The 19,158-nt window shown below is 39.6% G+C and overlaps 1 protein-coding gene across 1 annotated transcript in view; it reads right to left on the reverse strand.

The window, feature by feature from the left end:
- Nucleotides 1–8,534: 8,534 nt before the first annotated feature.
- Naa15 (N-alpha-acetyltransferase 15, NatA auxiliary subunit) overlaps nucleotides 8,535–19,158 on the reverse strand; it is a 56,171-nt gene continuing 45,547 nt past the window's right edge. Inside the window, exons 17-20 of the mRNA XM_021158616.3 lie at nucleotides 18,567–18,665; nucleotides 13,988–14,131; nucleotides 12,644–12,741; nucleotides 8,535–11,405 (exon numbers count right to left, since the gene is read on the reverse strand). Coding sequence (XP_021014275.1) covers nucleotides 11,205–11,405; nucleotides 12,644–12,741; nucleotides 13,988–14,131; nucleotides 18,567–18,665 — 542 coding nt within the window. The 3' untranslated portion in view covers nucleotides 8,535–11,204. The remainder of the gene's footprint in view (nucleotides 11,406–12,643; nucleotides 12,742–13,987; nucleotides 14,132–18,566; nucleotides 18,666–19,158) is intronic.

A 19,158-nucleotide genomic window follows, 5' to 3' on the forward strand; every position in this document is an offset into this window, starting at 1 on the left:
TCTGCCTCCGTGGGAGACCTGAAGCATGAAGAAGTGATACAAGGAACTGTACTGTTTATAAACATTTTGGTGTTGCACTGTGGGATGTTGTGGTTGGGCCCTGGTTACTCCTTCCAGAAATAAGACTCAGACTCAAAATATATCTGCAAATATCTTGGCCATATAGCTAGATTCTTCTCTGATTAGATATAAATTAAAATATCCCGTTTATTCTAGCCTACATTCTGCCATGTGGCTGGTTACCTGTGCTCAGGTACCCTGAGTTCATCCCATCATATCTTCCTGGCAAATCTTCCCACCTCCTTCTCTCCCAGAATTCTTTCTTCCCAACTCTTATTTCCTGCCTAAGCCATAAGCCATAGGCTTTTTAACTGATAGGTGATGCATCTATACAATACACAAAGATGTTCTTGATACAGGATGTTTTATGAAGAGCGTTTCAGACACTTCATCTTCTGGCTTGGGGAAAGCAGCAGGATGAGGAGGTGTAATCGGCAGGAGTAAATTCCACAGGGTCCCAGTTAGCTAATTCAGTGGATGATGTCAAGGATGGTGATGGAGATGACAGGACAGCCTGTTCTCTGTTCCTTTCTCGTTGTGACCAGGACAGTAGTGACAGTGTGTTAGAAAAGAGGATGTGAGCAGGACACCTGCCTTGGGTCTAGTGCTGAGGGACTCAAGCCATGAACCATGGCTGCAGATTTTAAGTGAATCTGAGGAAACCATGTTGATAGTAGATCAGGTGTGTGTTCCAGTAATGGATGAAGGAAATGTCTAGAAAAGCTAAGGATACAGGGTCTCAAGGATCAAAACAAATTAGGAGGAGAGTCAGAAGTTAGGCCAGATTAGATGGGATTAAAGTTCAATATAATGGAGACTGAGAGATGGCTCAGTGGTTAAGAGCACTAGGTGCTCTTCCAGAGGCTCCGGATTCATTTGCCAGCACCCACATGACAACTCACAACTGTTTGTAACACCAGATCCAGGGGATTTGACACCCTTACACAGACATACACACGGCACATAGAATAAAAGTAAACAGATCATTTATGAAAAGTTCTATACAATGGTTCCTGGTGTGGTGGTGTATGCCTGTAAGAACAGAGTTTGGGAAACTGAGGCAGGAAGCTCATAAAATCAAGGCCAGCATACTTTTAGTTCAACCTCAGATATATAGCCAGGCCCTGACTATGTCACAAACAAGTAAATGGGGAAAAAATGATTTTGAGACAGAATCTTTATGTAGTCCTGGCTGTCCTGGACCTCAGTATATAAACCAGGCTGGCCTTGAACTCACAGAAGTCATTCTGCCTCTGCCTCCCAAGTGCTGGGATTAAAGGCATGCCCCACACACCTGGCCACATACATGGAATTTATGGGGGAAGCTGGGGTATAAAATTTGACAATATTTCAGATTTCATAAAGAATAACATTTTGTTACAGATAGCAATGCTCTTCAGACACAAAATATGGTGAAACACAACTTGATAGTTTATACTAAAAGCCTTTTCTATTAAATAAATAAATAAAGCATGAGCATTGCCTAAACATTCTGGAGACACACTCCAAGATAAGCAATTAGATAAAATAGCAAAGGTTTTTTAAAAGTCATGTAGGCAATGCCAAGACAGTGGTAGAATATATAATTGGCGTGTACAAGGCGTGGGTTCAAAGGAGAAAAAGCTGATAGTTTGTCAGCCAGGAAAGGTGGCACATAGCCATGATCCCGGGTCCTCAGAAGGATAAGGCAGCAGGATCTCAAGTTCAAAGGATAAGGCAAGAGCAGAGGCAGGGTGACTGCTGTGAGTTCAAGGCCAGCCTGGTTTATATACTGAGGTCCAGGACTACATAAAGATTCTCTCTCAAACAAACAGTATACCTATTATGTCCTTATAATGCCAAATAAAAAATAAATATGTATATGTTAAAAAAAAAAAAAAAGCTCAGTGGTAAGCCATTTACCTAACAAGGCCCTGCATTGATCCCCAGTACCAAGTACCCTTAAAATCTCAACAATTATCTTAGGATAACATTTATGAATGACTAAACTTGTTTTTTTTTTTTTTTTTTTTTTTTTTTTCTACAGTAGATATATATAGTGAAAAAGTGATTTCTCCAAAATAGGATGCTGGGTATGGCTGTTAAACTGTTCACTGGTGCCCTCTAGTGGCTACACAGGGAGACTGTGCTTTTCCATGAGCCATTTTTAGTAACATAAATATAATTAAAGAGTAATACTGGAGCTAATGGCAGAGCACATCTTAGCATCTGTGAGGCACATTTGATCTCTAGCACCAGAAGTGGTTATTTTTTAAAGCCACTTAGTTACAACTATCATTTTATAGTTGATAAATATAAAAGTCAGAGCTGGGCGTGGTGGCGCACGCCTTTGATCCTAGCACTAGGGAGGCAGAGGCAGGTGGATTTCTGAGTTTGAGGCCAGCCTGGTCTACAAAGTGAGTTCCAGGACAGCCAGGACTATACAGAGAAACCCTGTCTCAAAAAACCACACACACATATGTGTATACATATATATATCAAAAAACTTAAGACACTTTTTCTGCTTCAACTGGGACATAGCTCAGTTGGGAGAGTGCCTACTTAGCATATGTAAAGCTCTAGGTTCAACTTGTAGAGCTTCATAAAACTGGGTATGGTGGTGTACTCTACTCCCAACCCTTGGGAGATGGAGTTGGAACACCAGACTTTCAGGAGCATCCTCTCTGAATTCTACACCATTTCTCCACCAAACCTCTCTTCATACTTCTTTCCCGCTGCAACTATCTTTCCTCTTTACAACCCCCCTTCTTCATGTATTTCTTCAACTGGGTACAAATCATTCCTTCTGGGCTATTATGTATCAGTTACATTCCACTTTTCCTTTTGGTTTAAACCTATGTACAATTACAGTCCGTATATACGTGCTGATGAGTATGTACCGTGTGTGCACCCAGATTGATGACAGAGATCAATGTCAGGTATCCTCTATAAGTCTCAATCTTTTGGGGTGTGGAGAGAACGTTTCTCAGAGATCCTTGTCTGTTCTGGAACTTGCTATGTAGAGCAGGCCTGCTTCTGTCTCCCAAGTGCTGGAACTAAACCCAGGTCCTCTAGAACAGTCAGTGTTCTTAAGCACTAAGCCATCTCTCTCTCCAGCCCCTATCTTATTTTGAATTACATATCTGTGTGCATGTGTGTGAGCAGCCACATCACAACATACACATGGATATCGGTGGAGTTCCACCATGTGAGTCCCAGGTCAGCACTCGGATGTCTGAGGCCCTCACCTGGAGCTACTTCACCAGCCTGAGTGCTGAAGACCCTGGTCTCTGCCTGTATCAGGCCAACCGGCCAGCACCCCAGGAATCCTCTCACCTCTATGGCCAGCACCCCAGGGATCCTCTCATCTCTAACTCCCAAAGGCTGAAATTCTAAGTGAGCCTGAGTTCTATGTAGGTGCAGGGGTATGAACTCAGGTGCTCAAGCTTGCCTGGAAAGACTTTACCAAGATAGCCAATTTCCCCAGCTCCATGGAAGGCAATTCTTAATTAAGTTTTGCTAATTTACTCATTTTAGCTACAGAACTTTACATAGTTCAATTTATCCATTCCTATTTAGACATTCTTGTGTTAGTGGATGGGGGAGGGGATTTGGTTTTGTTTTGTTTGTGTAGCCCTGGTTTTTCATTCTGTAGATCAGGCTGGCCTTGAACTCTTAAGATTGTTGGAATTAAAAGCATTCAATATAACCGCCCAGCAACACTCTTGTATTTTATACAAATATAATTTGTAAAAGTTAAAATTTGCAGGGTATCAAGGAAAGAATTATGAAGTGCTTCCTGAAACATTGGCCCAGTGAGCCATAGCGGGCGATGATGACGAGGAATAATGAGAACAGCAATACTGACAAGAACAACCTTGTCTACTCTACACTGGGCTACAGGGGGAAAAAGTTAAAAGTTATATCTAAATGTCTGACCTAGAAATTTTTAGTACAGTGTCTGAGACATGAGTCTAACTTACCTGCAGGCTGCTGCGACAACTTCATTATACTGCTGTATGAAACCTTTAGAGTTTGTGCTGTTACTTGGCAATTGAGTCACAGGATCAAAGAAAATAATCTTACTAATGCTGGACCTTCTGTGAAGGCAGATCGAAAAATGGGAGACCTCCAGGTGTACCACGGTGAGGAATAATATAAACTCTAGAGAGGCAAGAAATAGTTTCAATCCTGCTACTTGTTTAATAACCACTAGCCAGCAGAAAACATCCCAGATACAACTGAGGCTGAGTGACAAAATTATCTATCTTTTAATTAATAACTATAAATACCAGCTAGATTTTGGAGTCTTACCCAGAATGTTTGGTCAACACCCTCAGCAGGTAAATTTACTTGACGACTTTGGAACCTGTCAATCCTTTTACCAACTTTGGCTCTACTGCCAAAGTTCCTGGCACAACTAAGACTCATAATAGGGATTCATTTATTTACAAGTAAATGCAATCTTGTAGTGAAAACAAATAGTCAAATTCAGCTGTTTTTAGAAGTACTGGATTGGTATTTAAAAGCCCAAGTATTTGTCCCTGTCCATTTAAAAGCACTGTTGTCTAGGGAAAATTCAAAGTTGATTCAATGACATAAAACTAACAGGTTGGCTTTTTCTCTGTTCTCTGCTGGTGTCTACAGTAAACATGACTTAAGTATCGGGATATTGTGGATGGTCAACTAATCAGAAAGCTTAACAGTTACAATTCTGGGATCATTTACTTAGTGTAAGAGAAGTTACAATCTTTAGGAAGCAGAGGCAGGCGGATTTCTGAGTTCGAGGCCAGCCTGGTCTACAGAGCGAGTTCCAGGACAGCCAGGGCTACACAGAGAAACCCTGCCTCCTCGAAAAACCAAAAAACAAAAACAAAAAAGTCACAATCTATGTTTCCATACTTTGTTGTTTATTGTTTATAGAGACACCTGGCTGTCCTGGAACTCACTCTGTAGAGTAGGCTATCCTCAAATTCTCTTGAATTTGCCTCCTCAGTACTAGGATTAAAAGAGTGCACCACCATGCCCAACTACGACAATGCCTTTTAACTTTGGATATACCTACTGGGCAGTGGTGGTGCACGCCTTTAATCCCAGCACTTGGGAGGCAGAGGCAGGTAGATTTCTGAGTTCAAGGCCAGCCTGGTCTACATAGTGACTTCCAGGACAGCCAAGGCTACACAGAGAAACCCTGTCTCGAAAAACCAAAAAAACAAAAACAAACAAAAAAACCACAAACAAAAAAACTTTGGATTTACCTTAGAATTAAAAAAAAAAAAAAAAAAGGTCAGGGTAAGTTAGACAGCTGTCAGTACTGATTAATACTAACTCAGATCATTTAATCACATTTCCCAGTGTGCCTGGGCAACAGATGTTTAGAGTTTTCCTGGGATTTGAATACAGGATCAGGGCTGAGTTTACAGTTTCAAGCACAACTGTGGACTAGAGCTGATGGCTGTGAATGACTCTCAATATGATACTGAGAAGCTAAACAATCCTGCATACTAAGACTATAGATGCTAGGCTATTAAAAGAAAGGTCTAGGGATGTAGTATGCCTGTCACCAATGTCCTTAATATTCTTTGAAGAATTAGAAAACAAGTGGCTGGGTGGGGGAGCATGTGGGGGACTTTTGGAAATGTAAATGAAATAAATACCCAATTTTAAAAAATTAAAAAAAAAAAAAAGAAAACAAGTGGCATCCTTTGTAGTAAGTCAGTCCTACTAGGCATGGCAGTACCTAGGAAGTGCCTGCTTCAAGATGAGCTCATTCAATGCCAACCAGTATCACAACAATGGAAAAACTGAGAGATGGTACTTCCACCACCCGTAGCCTACAAAGACACAATCATTTCTGATGAACTATATAAGAGCAAAGATTAATGTGGAAAATATACTGATAAAATCAATAAATATGATTACCTGTAGTATGTTGACATGATTCTACAAGGCCAACAGATAGAACCAAGAAGATGAATCTTCTATAACCATAGCTAAGGATTAGGAAATTTGAGTTTATGGATGACCTAAGTTCACAGTTATTGTTACCTTCTACATTCTGTGGGGCAATTATAGTCACACAAACCTCAACAGGAGTTTGAATATCTATTACGCATTGCTCTTATCCTTGTCTAAGATTGCATAGGTTTACTATGTGGGTGAAGGCACTTGCCACAAGCCTGATGTTTTGAGTTCAAATCTTGGGACTCATACATGGTAGAAGAGAATTGACTACTGCAAAGTGTCTTGGACCTCCAAGTTTATACACAATGAATAAAATTTTTAAAAATTAAAAATGGACTTACAGCCAGGCATGGTGGTGCACACCTTTAATTCCAGCACTGAGGGGGCAGAGGCAAATGGATCTCTCTGTGAGTTTGAGACCAGCCTGTGAGTTCCAGGGCAGCCACAGCTATGCACAGAAACTGTCTAGGGGTTCAGGGTGGGGAAGACTTACAAGAATTTAAGCCAACACATTAGTCATGTAACTTTGTAGACATTTCACTCACAAAAATTCTAGCAAACAGAAAATGTTCAATGGACTGTTTAAAACTATAAAACAGACTTTTTAAACTATAAAAACAAAAACAAGGGAAGCAGTTGGCTTATTCTTAGGTCCTTTTTAATGAATTTCTGAACAAGTGCTGAATACATGTTCCTAAATATGTCTATTGATCTCAGTTTTTAAAAACTAAGTTAACGAAGGTAAGAATTATTAGTATTTGGTATTCCAGAACCCAGGTGAATAGTCTTGTTACCATCTACTTGAAGTGGTGACTTGATCATTTTGAAAGATAACAGAGCAGCAATAGGATTACTTGAGGGTAGAGCTCCTAAGAAGAGCCAGTTTGAAAGAACAATGTAGCCATGTGTGTCCTGAAAAATCTGCAATTACAAAGTAAACAAGTGTTAAATTCATTCAGGACCAAACAGTGGAAAAGCAGAGGCAGCAGAGTCCCTGTGTCAGTGATGTACAGGTGAACAGAAGACAAGATCATTAGCTGAAATCAACTCAGGAGATCCAGAACACACTCTCAAAATCATGTCACTCCTACATGAGAACAAAGTTTGTCCTTAGGAAGGCCAGACCATCTTTACAATGAGATTACCAACATGTAGAAATAAGCCAACTGCATGAAATACAGGTTCTTAAAGTACAGACCAAGGCCTCACTTATGGGCAAGTGAAGTGTCTCCCAGGTGAAGGTGCCATGCAGTTTGACTCTTGAAGCACTTGTAAAGGCTAGGTAAAGGTGGGAAGTGAGATATGATCTAGGTAAGTTGTCCTGACTTACACACAATGCACTCCCCACACATAGCACGTGTGTGCACACATAATTTTTTTAAAGTCTTCATAGATAGGCAAGGTACATGTGTTCAATCACAGCACTCAGGAAAGGAAGGCTGACCTCTGTGCTGGAGGCCAGCAGGGGCTACACAGACCTCAGAATAGTTTGTTGCACTGGTAGTAACAGCCTTAAGTTTTCTATAAGCCTTTAAACAAAGGCTGTCATCTGGTTTTGGTAAATAAAACAGAGGTTATAACATCAGTAAATTCTAATTTATACCATACCAAACTTTTTTCTAAGCTATTCTTTCTTCTAGCTCTTATCCCAAGATGATGTTGCTGGAGGACCCACTGCATACACAAATGGCCGACTTCTGACTCCCACAGGCTTCGTCCCTGCTTTGCCTTTGCAGGGCAGCCCTCAACTCCATCTCCCAAGTGCTGGGATTATAAGCATGTACTCTCACACGCAGCACCCTTAGTTTTTGTTTGTGTGTGTTTTTTAAAAAATATTATGGGTATGTCTTCAAGGAAGTAGGCTCATTTTACTCCATTTACTAGAGAGTATATATACAAGACACCCTTTGTTAGGTAAAGCCTTCTTCAGAACCTCCTACACACCACAAAGACTTTCCACAACCAGCTTATAGCTGCAGAAGGGAAAAGTGAAACTTGATAACCTTTTCCAAAAGCTTTTTATTGCTACAAGTGGTTCAATTTTCAACCAGCAGAAACTGAAACCATTTCTGCTTCCTATGGCGCACACAGCCAATTCATGGGTTTCTGTCTTAGACTTAACAATGGGTTCAGCAAAGCTTAGACAACAGCAAAAGGGTAGTAAGAATCCTTAAATGTAAAAACCAGGAGCACGATGCAGAAAGGAAGACTCTTCGCATCAGGAAGGTCGATCTGCAGAATCCAAGGACAGTAATTATCTAAAATAACAAATGCCCTAGCATTTTCAGTATTTTCCTTTTAGCTTTCCCCAAATATATGCTATGCCCGGCAACAGAAAGTCTTACCAATTGATTAGAAAGGATTTGAGTTTGTCACAACGCTCCATGGTTTTCTGAGCTCTTCATACATTCACAGCTTTCACTTCACAGCTGAGAGTAGTAGAGCATGCGGTACAATCACGGTGAAAAAACAGGGCCTCGTGTAAGACCCAGAAAGCTTTCCAGCAACATCGGCACTACTTTTAGTCATGCTATTAGAGATCATTTTATTGTGCATAATAAATACAGGAAAAAATGGTGAAAATGGATGACTCACCTATCTAATTAAAGCTAGGTAAACTAAGCTCGTCAGAGTGTAGCTTTTCAAAGAGACATGACAGTGAGTGAGTATGAAGAAACAGAAGGATTTTTACTTTCCTATATGAATGAATACAGGCCGAGGGACCCTTCTTAGGAAAAGGGTTGAGAACACCAGTTCTTAGCAATAAACATAAGGCACTTGTTTAGATTACAACATCACACTGCATTTTTCCAACTTGTTTATCTAACCCTGTTTTCCCCCACAGTATCACTGATAATTAACTGAATATGAACGGGGTAAATGTGAAATGATCCAGTTGAAATATATACTCAGAGTAAAGTACAATGTTTTTGGTGAACCCAGTCAAGGTCCTGTGACACCAGACAATGTATCCACTGTCAAATAAACCTGAAAGAAAATAAAGATTTATTCAATAATTCCAGTAAATTGGTTGGAATACAATATACATGACAGGAATCTTACTCCTCTCAGGTGGCATCGGAATCGGAGTTCTGAGTACTTCTGAGTATTCATTCTAAGACAATCTACATCATTTAAACATTGTCAAGACAAACAGACAGATTTCATTGTGATATACAGTAGAATTTAAACAAATACACACACACACACACGCACGCACGCACACACACACCTACTATATGGCTGGTGCCTCCTCCAACACTGAATCAGTAGCGGACATACCACTAGTGTTCTTCCAAACAACAGGAACCTTAGTTATCACTCACAGGAGAAAAATTCGTAAAGTCTGCTCGCTTTTTTTTGCCATCTGTTAAGATGTTCCTGAGACAGGGCCTGTTAAAGCAAAGCACTGAAGTTCAGACTGGAAGTATCTTTGCATCACTAACCTGCTAGACTGGGATGTGGAATGCAGATCATGTACTATGAAATAAAAGGATCTGATCTTCTGAAAATTCCCTTTAGTGTATGTACTATGTATAACTAAAATACTACAAAAGTTCCATTTTATATACACTTAATTCATTGAACTTAATTGCTCAGACCTTGCAAACATAAAGAAATATTGAGCCTGAGGCTCGTTCTCAGTGTACAGGTTTGACTTGTTTAAGGCTCGGTTTCCCAATCCAAATGGTCACGTTTACTTTTCCTTTCCAATTTGAATTACATTCACAGGACCTGCCACCATCCTAGCCTCAGTGAAATCTGAACAAAGGAGCAGCATTCTGCTTAGTTCTGGAACTTTCCTGATACCACCACTTAGCCCGCTCTAAAAGCTCCCCTCTATACTAGCCCTACAGTGAGTTTCATTGCCTCTGGCTTGCAACCTCTGTTTCCACCTGTGCATTTCACAGAAGCCCAACTCAGGTTAGTGGAAATATTCACACAACTGTTTTTCAAAACAATTTATTGCATCATATTTGGTACCTTATGTTTGACAACAAAAAAAAAAAAAAAAAAAAAAAAGAAATTACATTTGTAACTGCAGGAAAAAGAAGCTGGTCTGTTATTGAAAAAAAAAAAAATCTTGGGCCCTTTAAAAATTACAAAGTCTTGGGCTTGCCTGAAACAACTGAGCAAGAAATATATTCTTAGAAATGAAGGGCTTCAAGTATTACAAACCTGTGACACTGTGGAAAAGTTCCAGAGGTATCTAAACTGCAGCACTTTTTCTGCATATCGTGAACAAGGCCTGCTGAGGTTTTAGCTATTAGTCTCTTGATCAGTCATAGAATGGTAGTCAGGAGTTCTGCTCTTTAACTTCAAGCCATGGTAGAGTTTTCTTTTTTCACTCTCAGGTGAAAAATTCATGCTTGCTAATTAGTTGGTGCCACATCACAGTGCATTTGGTTCTTGCATTACAGTTTTAACAAGTTTGGCCAAAACAATGCTAAAGGTTTGCATTGTTATTTTAGTTCTTCAAGTTTTAGTTAAATTGAGATTGTTCCAACTGGTTCCTTCGGTTAAAAACTGTGGTACAAGAACACCAAACTGATCATGTACAGTGAATTTTGGAAACACAACACACGTACTGAACACCTTCTAGGTTTCACTTAATCCGCTTGGTAGCTATGTGTCCCAGTCTCTACAACGTCAAGCATGTGTTGTAGACGGCTCTGTACACAGTGATTCACATTGCATACTTCCTATGGTCAATCACCAACCCCGTAACAGAATCAGTCAGATGCTAAAGCCCCAACAACTCTTTGTGCTCAGTGAAAGAATCCAGTGCTAAAACAGCATTTATTTATGCTGTCTGAGATATAGCAAAATCTCACAAGACAAATTTAAAGTAATATTTCTGCCACACACCTGCTATGTTAGCTGTTATAGCCTCCAGATTTTATATAAATTAGTTAAAAACGTGGGAAGGGAAGGTAGGAATAGGATACGGATTTTTTTTTTCCTTTTAAACCCCTCAATTTTAGCAGCTTTTAATTTTTTAAGAAACTGAACCTATATCCTGTAATGTTAGATATTTTATATATAGTTTTCAGCAGGATAAAAAAACGTAAGACTATTTGAAGGCAAGAACATTTACTCCTCTCATTCTGTGTAAGTAAGAGCAATGCAGCAGGTGCGTGACAAAAATATTATACACTAGATATGGTCCAAAGTCATTCCATTTGCTTGTTTAATGATGTTCAGATTTCATTGGCCAGTTCTTCCGTTTCTGCAGAACTATCTCCGTTCACTGTGATCTTCATATCCTCTTCGTATCCAGGAGGCATGAAAGCCAAAGCATAAGGGAAAAGCTTATGACAACTTGCTCTGTAGGCTTCGGCAGCTTCTTTACAGTCTCCTAGGCTACCATCACACAAGGCTTCCAACACCTCCATGCAAGTCTAAAGAACAGAAAGGCTCATGTCACAACTCAAGGCAGAAAACAGGTTCAACATCAACCATTTCCAAAATAAGAAAGAAATGGATTTTTAATGGAAACAAAAGCATTTCCTCCAGCCCATAAATTTCATTATGATGGTCTTCAAGGCACGATTCAACCATTTCTTCATAAATGGAGGGTAAATGCCAAAAAGAAAGAGACAAGAATATGAATATTTGATGATACACATAATGTATTTTAAAAAGTACTCTTTTTTAAAAAGTACTTTGAGCAAGCACACAACTTTATGAAATGACTTTACCTTAACGTAGCTTGGCCCTGCGTATAAATGTTAAATTACATTGTCAATGCCAATGTAAGCATATAGGTCACTTTACTTCCTTTTCCTTCTTTTGCGAAAGCAATGTGCCAGTAAAACCAAACACTAGCCCTGAAATGGTAGTCCATGTTTAATCCCAGCAACTTGTGAGCCACAGGCAGGCAGATCTTCATGAGTTCAAGGCCAGCCTGGTCTACATAGTGAGTCTAGTCCAGCCAAGGCTACATAGTAAGGACATTCCAACAACAACAAAATTAAACCCTGTTATTTAACTTTGAATTAAAATTGAGGGATCTTGAGGCTAGAAAGATCAAACTAGTAGACTTCCACCTAACCTGGTATACATATGCACAAGAACACACACACACACACACACACACACACACACACACACACACACAGCCCCTCAAAACATTTAAGGGGAAATTTCTCACAGATAATGATTTAAGAAGTATTATGTATAAATAACAAAAAAATATTTCAGGGGACTGGTGAGATGGCTCAGTGGGTAAGAGCACCCGACTGCTCTTCTGAAGGTCCGGAGTTCAAATCCCAGCAACCACATGGTGGCTCACAACCATCTGTAACAAAGATCTGATGCCCTCTTCTGGAGTGTCTGAAGACAGCTACAGTGTACTTACATATAATAAATAAATTAATTAAAAAAAAAATTCATTGTCCTTAGTTAGAGGTAGTTAGTTTTTCTTCTAGAGAGACTATTTAAAATAAATCAATAGGACTGGAGAGATGGCTCAGTGGTTAAGAGCACCGACTGCTCTTCCGAAGGTTCTGAGTTCAAATCCCAGCAACCACAATGTGGCTCAGTAATGAGATCTGATGTCCTCTTCTGCTGCATCTGAAGACAGTTACAGTGTACTTAGATATAATAATAAATAAAATAAATCAATAGACCCTGTTACCTGAAGGTTTCTATTGGTGAGGGATCCATCAAGTGTTGTTGCCAGCTCTATTGCTCGTTTTTGACTAGAAGAATCTAAGTAATACACCATTTTGGCAGCTAAGTGGAAAGAAAGAGGAGGTTTAGGAACCTTCAACAGAATTCTTTACCTCTACTCGCTTAAATATAAAGTAGAAGATATGTGCATAAAATACTACTTGCTAGCCATAGGAGACACTTACTACAACAACCTGAGAGGGCTGAACTAAAGGAGGAGAAAGGATTAAGGTATCTATGTAACCACCTAATGGTTAGAATGCGTTAAGTAGACCATGCATAAAAAAGAACATGAAGCAATACAAATATTCTAATACATTTCTTGGTTTAATGAGATTATGAATCATTTTTCTACTAAAATAAATATAATTTGGTAGTGAAGGGGAAATGGTTCGTAATTTCCTATGGAATGAAAGGACAGCCAGCTTTATAGGTCTGAGATGAAAGTTTCTGTTCAGTTTCCCACAGCAGCACACAAAGCACCTAAGCTTTTCCCAGGTTCACTTGGTTGTGTCTGAGACACAGTTTGCTGTGTTGTTCTCATCTAGAACTTGTAAAATCAACCAGGCTGCCTATAACCACATAGAGATCTACCACCTCTGCCTCCCGAATCCTGGGATTACAGGCATGTTCCACCACCACCTGTCTTTAACCAGATATTTTTAAAGAATACTAACAAATTCCAGACTTTTGTTCAAGGTGAATGATTCTTCTTGCCTCGGGCTTTTTGAAATGTAGGATAGTTTTCAGGTGTTTAGCTTACCAAGATAAACACATAAGCAAGAGAAATCAAAAACCACACTAAATGAGCTTTATGATCACAAGTAGGGAGGCATGCGAACACAAGCCCAACCTGCACAGTATTGTAATGTACACTTAAATTCACTCTGGGGTGGGTTGCATACTGGAAATAAAACCCACTTAAATTCACTTATACTTCTTGGGTGGGGTGGCAGGTGCCATTAATGCCAGCATTTGGAGATAGAAGCAGGCAGACCTTTCTGAATTAGAGGCTAGCCTTGTCTACCTAGTGAGTTCTAGGTTATATAATGAGGACCTGTTCAAAACCAAACCAATCAACTGTATTCATTTATTTATAATGTCGGTGCTAAGCGTTTACTGTAACAATTCTGTCTCACCAAAGTCTGAGCTATAAAGGAAGCATGTAACATTGCCTGTTTTCCTAGTATTAAAAGTACAGTGCACATCGCCAGTTTGAGCAAAATATATATCTTACCTTGGCAGTGATCCATTAAAGCATTAAAGTTGCTCAAGAAGGCTACTAAAAGGATCAAATAAAAGTGATTACCTGATAATCTATGTGGCAATGAATCAGAATTCCTTTTCAGAAAGGTTTCATTGAAATTCTTTGGATTTGTTGCTCCAAAAAGACGATTCATTTCTTGTTTTAATACTGTTCTAACTGTTTCGGGTAAGTCTTTACTTTCACACACTGTTGAATAAATGAAAAACAAACTCTCTTAGCAGTTAGATACTCTGATAAAGCCTGAGTAAGACACCTTTACTAGTTAAAACAAAAATGAAATGTGGTCAACTTCCCTTGCCTGACCTTTATCTTAGGAACTATGTAGACAGAACTATTCTCTTTATAATAAACATTAAACAGCATAAGGGGTAACCTAGAAGATGCTTTAAGAAAAAGCTACTGTGTGCCACTCTAATTGTGTAACTGGTATCCAATAAATTATACTGACTATTTTACTATAGTTTTAAAAACAGTAAGCAGATTTTCCTCAGCTAAAAAACTCTGCTGCACCTCGCTTCGGAAAAACAGTAGAGCTGGCTCTCAAGGTTTAAGCGTAGATGAGCCAGCCCCAACTGAGAGCATGAGACCAGGAAAGCTGGCTCTGCCCCTTGCTGGTGGTGGCATTGAATGAGCCAGTTGGGACAGGACAGGAGAGCTTGCTCACTAGAGTTTGTGTAGGAGAGCTAGCTGCTGGACTGACCAGCTTAGCTACTTCTCATGCACAGATAAGGGCTTTGAATTGGCCCACTTCTACATCTACTCCATTGATGAACTGCAGGATTACATGAAGGGACTGGTCATATAGATCCAAAACACGGGGCAAGAACAGGATATTCAAGAGAAATCCCAGTGAGGTCCCAGTACTGATAGTGTAGCAGAAGCCAGAGGCCTCAAATCAGACTCACTGCAATGCAACAACTCATCATCAAGATGACCGTTAGCAAGCAAAAATTGTTGGGGTTGGAGGGGGTGGGAGGGTGGGGGGAAAAGTGTGTGGACAGGTGGTAGCAAGGGTGGAAGGTGGTTATGAGAGGAGAGGGAGATGATTGGGATGCATGATGTAAAATACACAAAGAACCAATAAAAAGTTAAAAAACAAATGTGACAAGCACACATCCCATAACCTGAAAATATGCAACATATGCCAACATTTTCTATGTATTTATTTGTATTTGATTTTCAGGTTATATAATGAGCTGCTAAGAATGGGTTTCAGCATTCCCTTTCCCTAACACATTATACTGAATTAGACATAGCCAACACACAGCTATAAAGCAAGTAATTCACCAATGTGCTACTTAAACAGCGTGTATTTTATGAAGCTGAATAGCCCAATTAAATTGCTAGAACCTTTAATTTAGCCTTATTATAGTTGTACTTCTAAATTCTTCTGACCACTTATCAACTTTTCAGGAAGGAAAGCAGAAAAGGAGTAAGATTACTCCTTTTATTATTCCTAAAATAGACTCTAGCCAACTGCAATGAACACTATCTCCTGTGAGATAAAAAGTAATTTCCGTGGGCCCTATCCCGTGGTATGGCTGAATACTGTGGGGAAGCTTTATATATAAACAGAAAGCAACTGTATAGATTTCATTACTTTTGGAAAGTTAATGGTTTTCATTATTGTTTTTAATTTATTTGCTTCAGGGGGAAAAATGGAGGGGGAAAAACACTGTAAAATTAAAATGCAGTGAGAGACAGAGAGAAAAAGAGAGAGACAGAGAGAGTCAGACCCAAGCAGACTGACTGAGTGTGTGTATGAAAATCCCTATCTCCAGGCCTGCAAGATGACTTGGAGGGTAAAGGAACTTGTTACAAAGCTAACAACTTAATGATGCTCAGAGAACATGTGGCTTCCACATATTCACTATGATGCTGGCACATAAAACCAAATACATAAACTCCCAACCTGACTAACAGTCATTTGCAAAAACTATTCTCACTTAGTAATTACACACACACACACCCTCTTTGATGCTCATTCACTTTTTAAAGTTAGCAAGTCAGGCATAGTGGTGCTCCAGAGGCAGAGGCAGACAGGTCTTTGTGAGTTCAAGGCCAGTATAGGACACTCTAGGTCAGCCACTACCTAATGAGACCCTGAAAAGAAGAAGGGCTTGGAAAAACCACAAAAAAATCAATCTTGTACACTGTAGCTGAGTTTCCCAAGAAGGTATCAATTATCTGTACTTTTAAGCAGGAAAAAGCAAAAGAACCCCAACCCCAAAGCACCACCACCAACAACAAAACCCTAACTAAGGAGGTAAAGCTAAGATGTTATTTAGAGGCTAGAAAGATGACTCAGTGGTGGAGAGCTCCTGCTGCCTTGGAGAAAACCTGGTTCAGTTCCTGGCATTCTCTTTTAACTTATATCTGGCATGCACAAAATACAAATACATAAATACACACATACATAATACATACATGCACACAAACCATTCATGTAATAAATAAATGTTGAGTCAGACAGTGGTGTATACCTTTAATACTAGGCAGGAGGATCTCTATGTGTTCCAGGCTAGGTTGGTCTAATTGGGGAGTTCCAGGACAGCCAGGACTACATAGAGAGACCCCTGTCTCAAACAAACAAACAAACAAACAAACAAACAATTTAATAAATCTTTAAGCCGGGCGGTGGTGGTGCACACCTTTAATCCCAGCACTTGGGAGGCAGAGGCAGGCGGATTTCTGAGTCCAAGGCCAGCCTGGTCTACAAAGTGAGTTTCAGGACAGCCAGGGCTACACAGAGAAACCCTGCCTCAAAAATAAATAAATAAATAAATAAATAAATAAATAAATCTCTAAAACTATGATAACAAAAATTTCATAATGACTTATTGCTAATGACTAGTGGACAGAATATATATATAAAACCTTTATTACTTTCCATGATAGGTTAGTAAGTCTCAAGAATCAAGGAAAGTTAATTACCAATAAGAGGTCAGGTAAAAAAATAAATCATTTTCTAATGAACTTTTATTTGGTTTTTCTAACACCCTAAACTGAAATTGTATTTAGTTCAAGCTATTAGCTTCTCAGCAGACAGAACTAAGTAATATCTTCCCAGGATAGTTGGCACGTTAAAATGGGTAGAGAACGCTCATATTTTATGTGAGATTAGTAAAAACCCACTGTAAGGTTGTAGTATAGAAAATATTAAATAATTATTGTCAAAAAAGAACAAAATAACATGGTGCTGGCACATCCCTTTAATTCCAGTACCAGGGAGGCAAAGGCAGGCAGATGTCTGAGTTCTAAGCCAGCATGGTCTATAGAGCAAGTTCCAGGACAGCCAGCATAATATGGAGGAACCTTGATTCAGAAAACAAAACAAATCAAATAACCAAACAAAAATTATAGGAGCTGGGCATAATGGTGAATGTTTTTTTTTTTTTTTTTTTTTTTGGTTTTTCGAGACAGGGTTTCTCTGTGTAGCCCTGGCTGTCCTGGAACTCACTTTGTAGACCAGGCTGGCCTCGAACTCAGAAATCTGCCTGCCTCTGCCTCCCGAGTGCTGGGACTAAAGGCGTGCGCCACCACACCCGGCTATGGTGAATGTTTTTAATACCAGTACTCATGAGGCAAAGGCAGGTGAGTTTAAAGTCAGTCTGGTCATTTAATTCTAGGCTAGCCATGACTACGTGAAAAGAACCTGTCTCCAAAAAAAAATAAATAAATAAAACGCATTAAAAAAGAGGGCAAAATAGGTCTAGGGAGATTACCTAGCAAGTAAAAGCATTAGTCATATAAGCCTGCGGACCTGAGCTTAATTCCTGAAATTCAAGGTAAAAAGCCAGGTACAGGAGGCACATCCATAATCCTTGCTCTTCTCTCCTGGATGGAGGAAAGGAGCTTGGAAGAAAGGCTTATCTTGTGTTTCTGCTGTACACATGACTATGTTAAAGTAACAAAACTATTTACAGTTTCGTTGCAGCTCAAAAAGGCATTTTGCGTGCCATGCACAGGCTGTAGGTCCAATCCCACTACAGAGAGAGCAAAGGTGACTCCCAAATCCTTGGAACCACACAATTCTATACCAGCACAACACAGCATTTAAGGCCTTAAAATAAAAACTTTAATTACAAAAGAACCCTATTGCCGGGCGTGGTGGTGCACACCTTTAGTCCCAGCACTCGGGAGGCAGAGGCAGGTGGATTTCTGAGTTCGAAGCCAGCCTGGTCTACAAAAGTGTGTTCCAGGACAGCCAGGGCTACACAGAGAAACCCTGTCTTGAAAAACTCCCCCCCAAAACACAAAAAACAAAAAAAACCACCACCACCACCACCACCACCAACAAAACACCTCTATTTTTCCCTCAGCTAACTAAATATGCAATACCTTTAAAATGACTTGAGTATATATTCAGATTTAAAAAAAGTATTATTTGCTTTTACTTAGGTGTGTGCATACCATGTATATTTGGGTGCCACTGGAAACCAAACTATGGTGTTGGATACCCCACCCCAGAGCTGAAGTGATTGTCTAGTGTAGGTCTTGTAAATCAAATGCAAGTGTTCTGGAAGAACAGCAAAATCTCTGACCCCTGTGAGACACCCTCCAGCCCTATACCCATAACAAACAGCTAGAAAAGTATGTGCGGGAGGGAATAAAAACCTACCAGAATTAAAGAGTCGAATCATGCACTCATGAAGCCAGGGATGACTAGAATCAATAGCAAATGCCCGCTTTACTGATTGTAGCATCAAAAGAAACTTTTCTATAAAAAGAAAAAATAATATTTTGATAATTTGATAAAATAAGTTGTCCTTCCTGGAAAGGCCAAGGACCATACAAACACAAAAAGTGAATTTAGACTCAATCACAAGAGCTCTAACACTTTTGAAGCAAACATTTTTCTTCCAATTGACTACATACATGTTAGCTACGTTCATATACCATCTTCAAGCCAACAGAACTTGAACAACATTCTGTTGTATGAACTAGTATCATATAAACAGAGAAACTAAATTTAAAGTCATTTCCTTTCTAGCGTCCATCACTTAGAAGAGCTGTTGTATCTCCTTTCCTGCATCCTATGATTGACAGTTCCCTGTCTGCACCTCTGGATGCATCCACCCAGGCTAGGTCTAATTACTCTACACTATCCCTATTCCCAGCTGCTTACCTTTCCCAAGTCTCAGCGGTGCCTCCACCTGTTAAACAGAAACTTATACTGAGTCTTCTTGACAGTCACCTCTTTGTTGAGACTT

The sequence above is a fragment of the Mus caroli genome, unplaced genomic scaffold, assembly GCF_978045245.1.
Source record: "Mus caroli unplaced genomic scaffold, Mus_caroli_1 scaffold_3, whole genome shotgun sequence".
Classification (NCBI taxonomy): domain Eukaryota; kingdom Metazoa; phylum Chordata; class Mammalia; order Rodentia; family Muridae; genus Mus; species Mus caroli.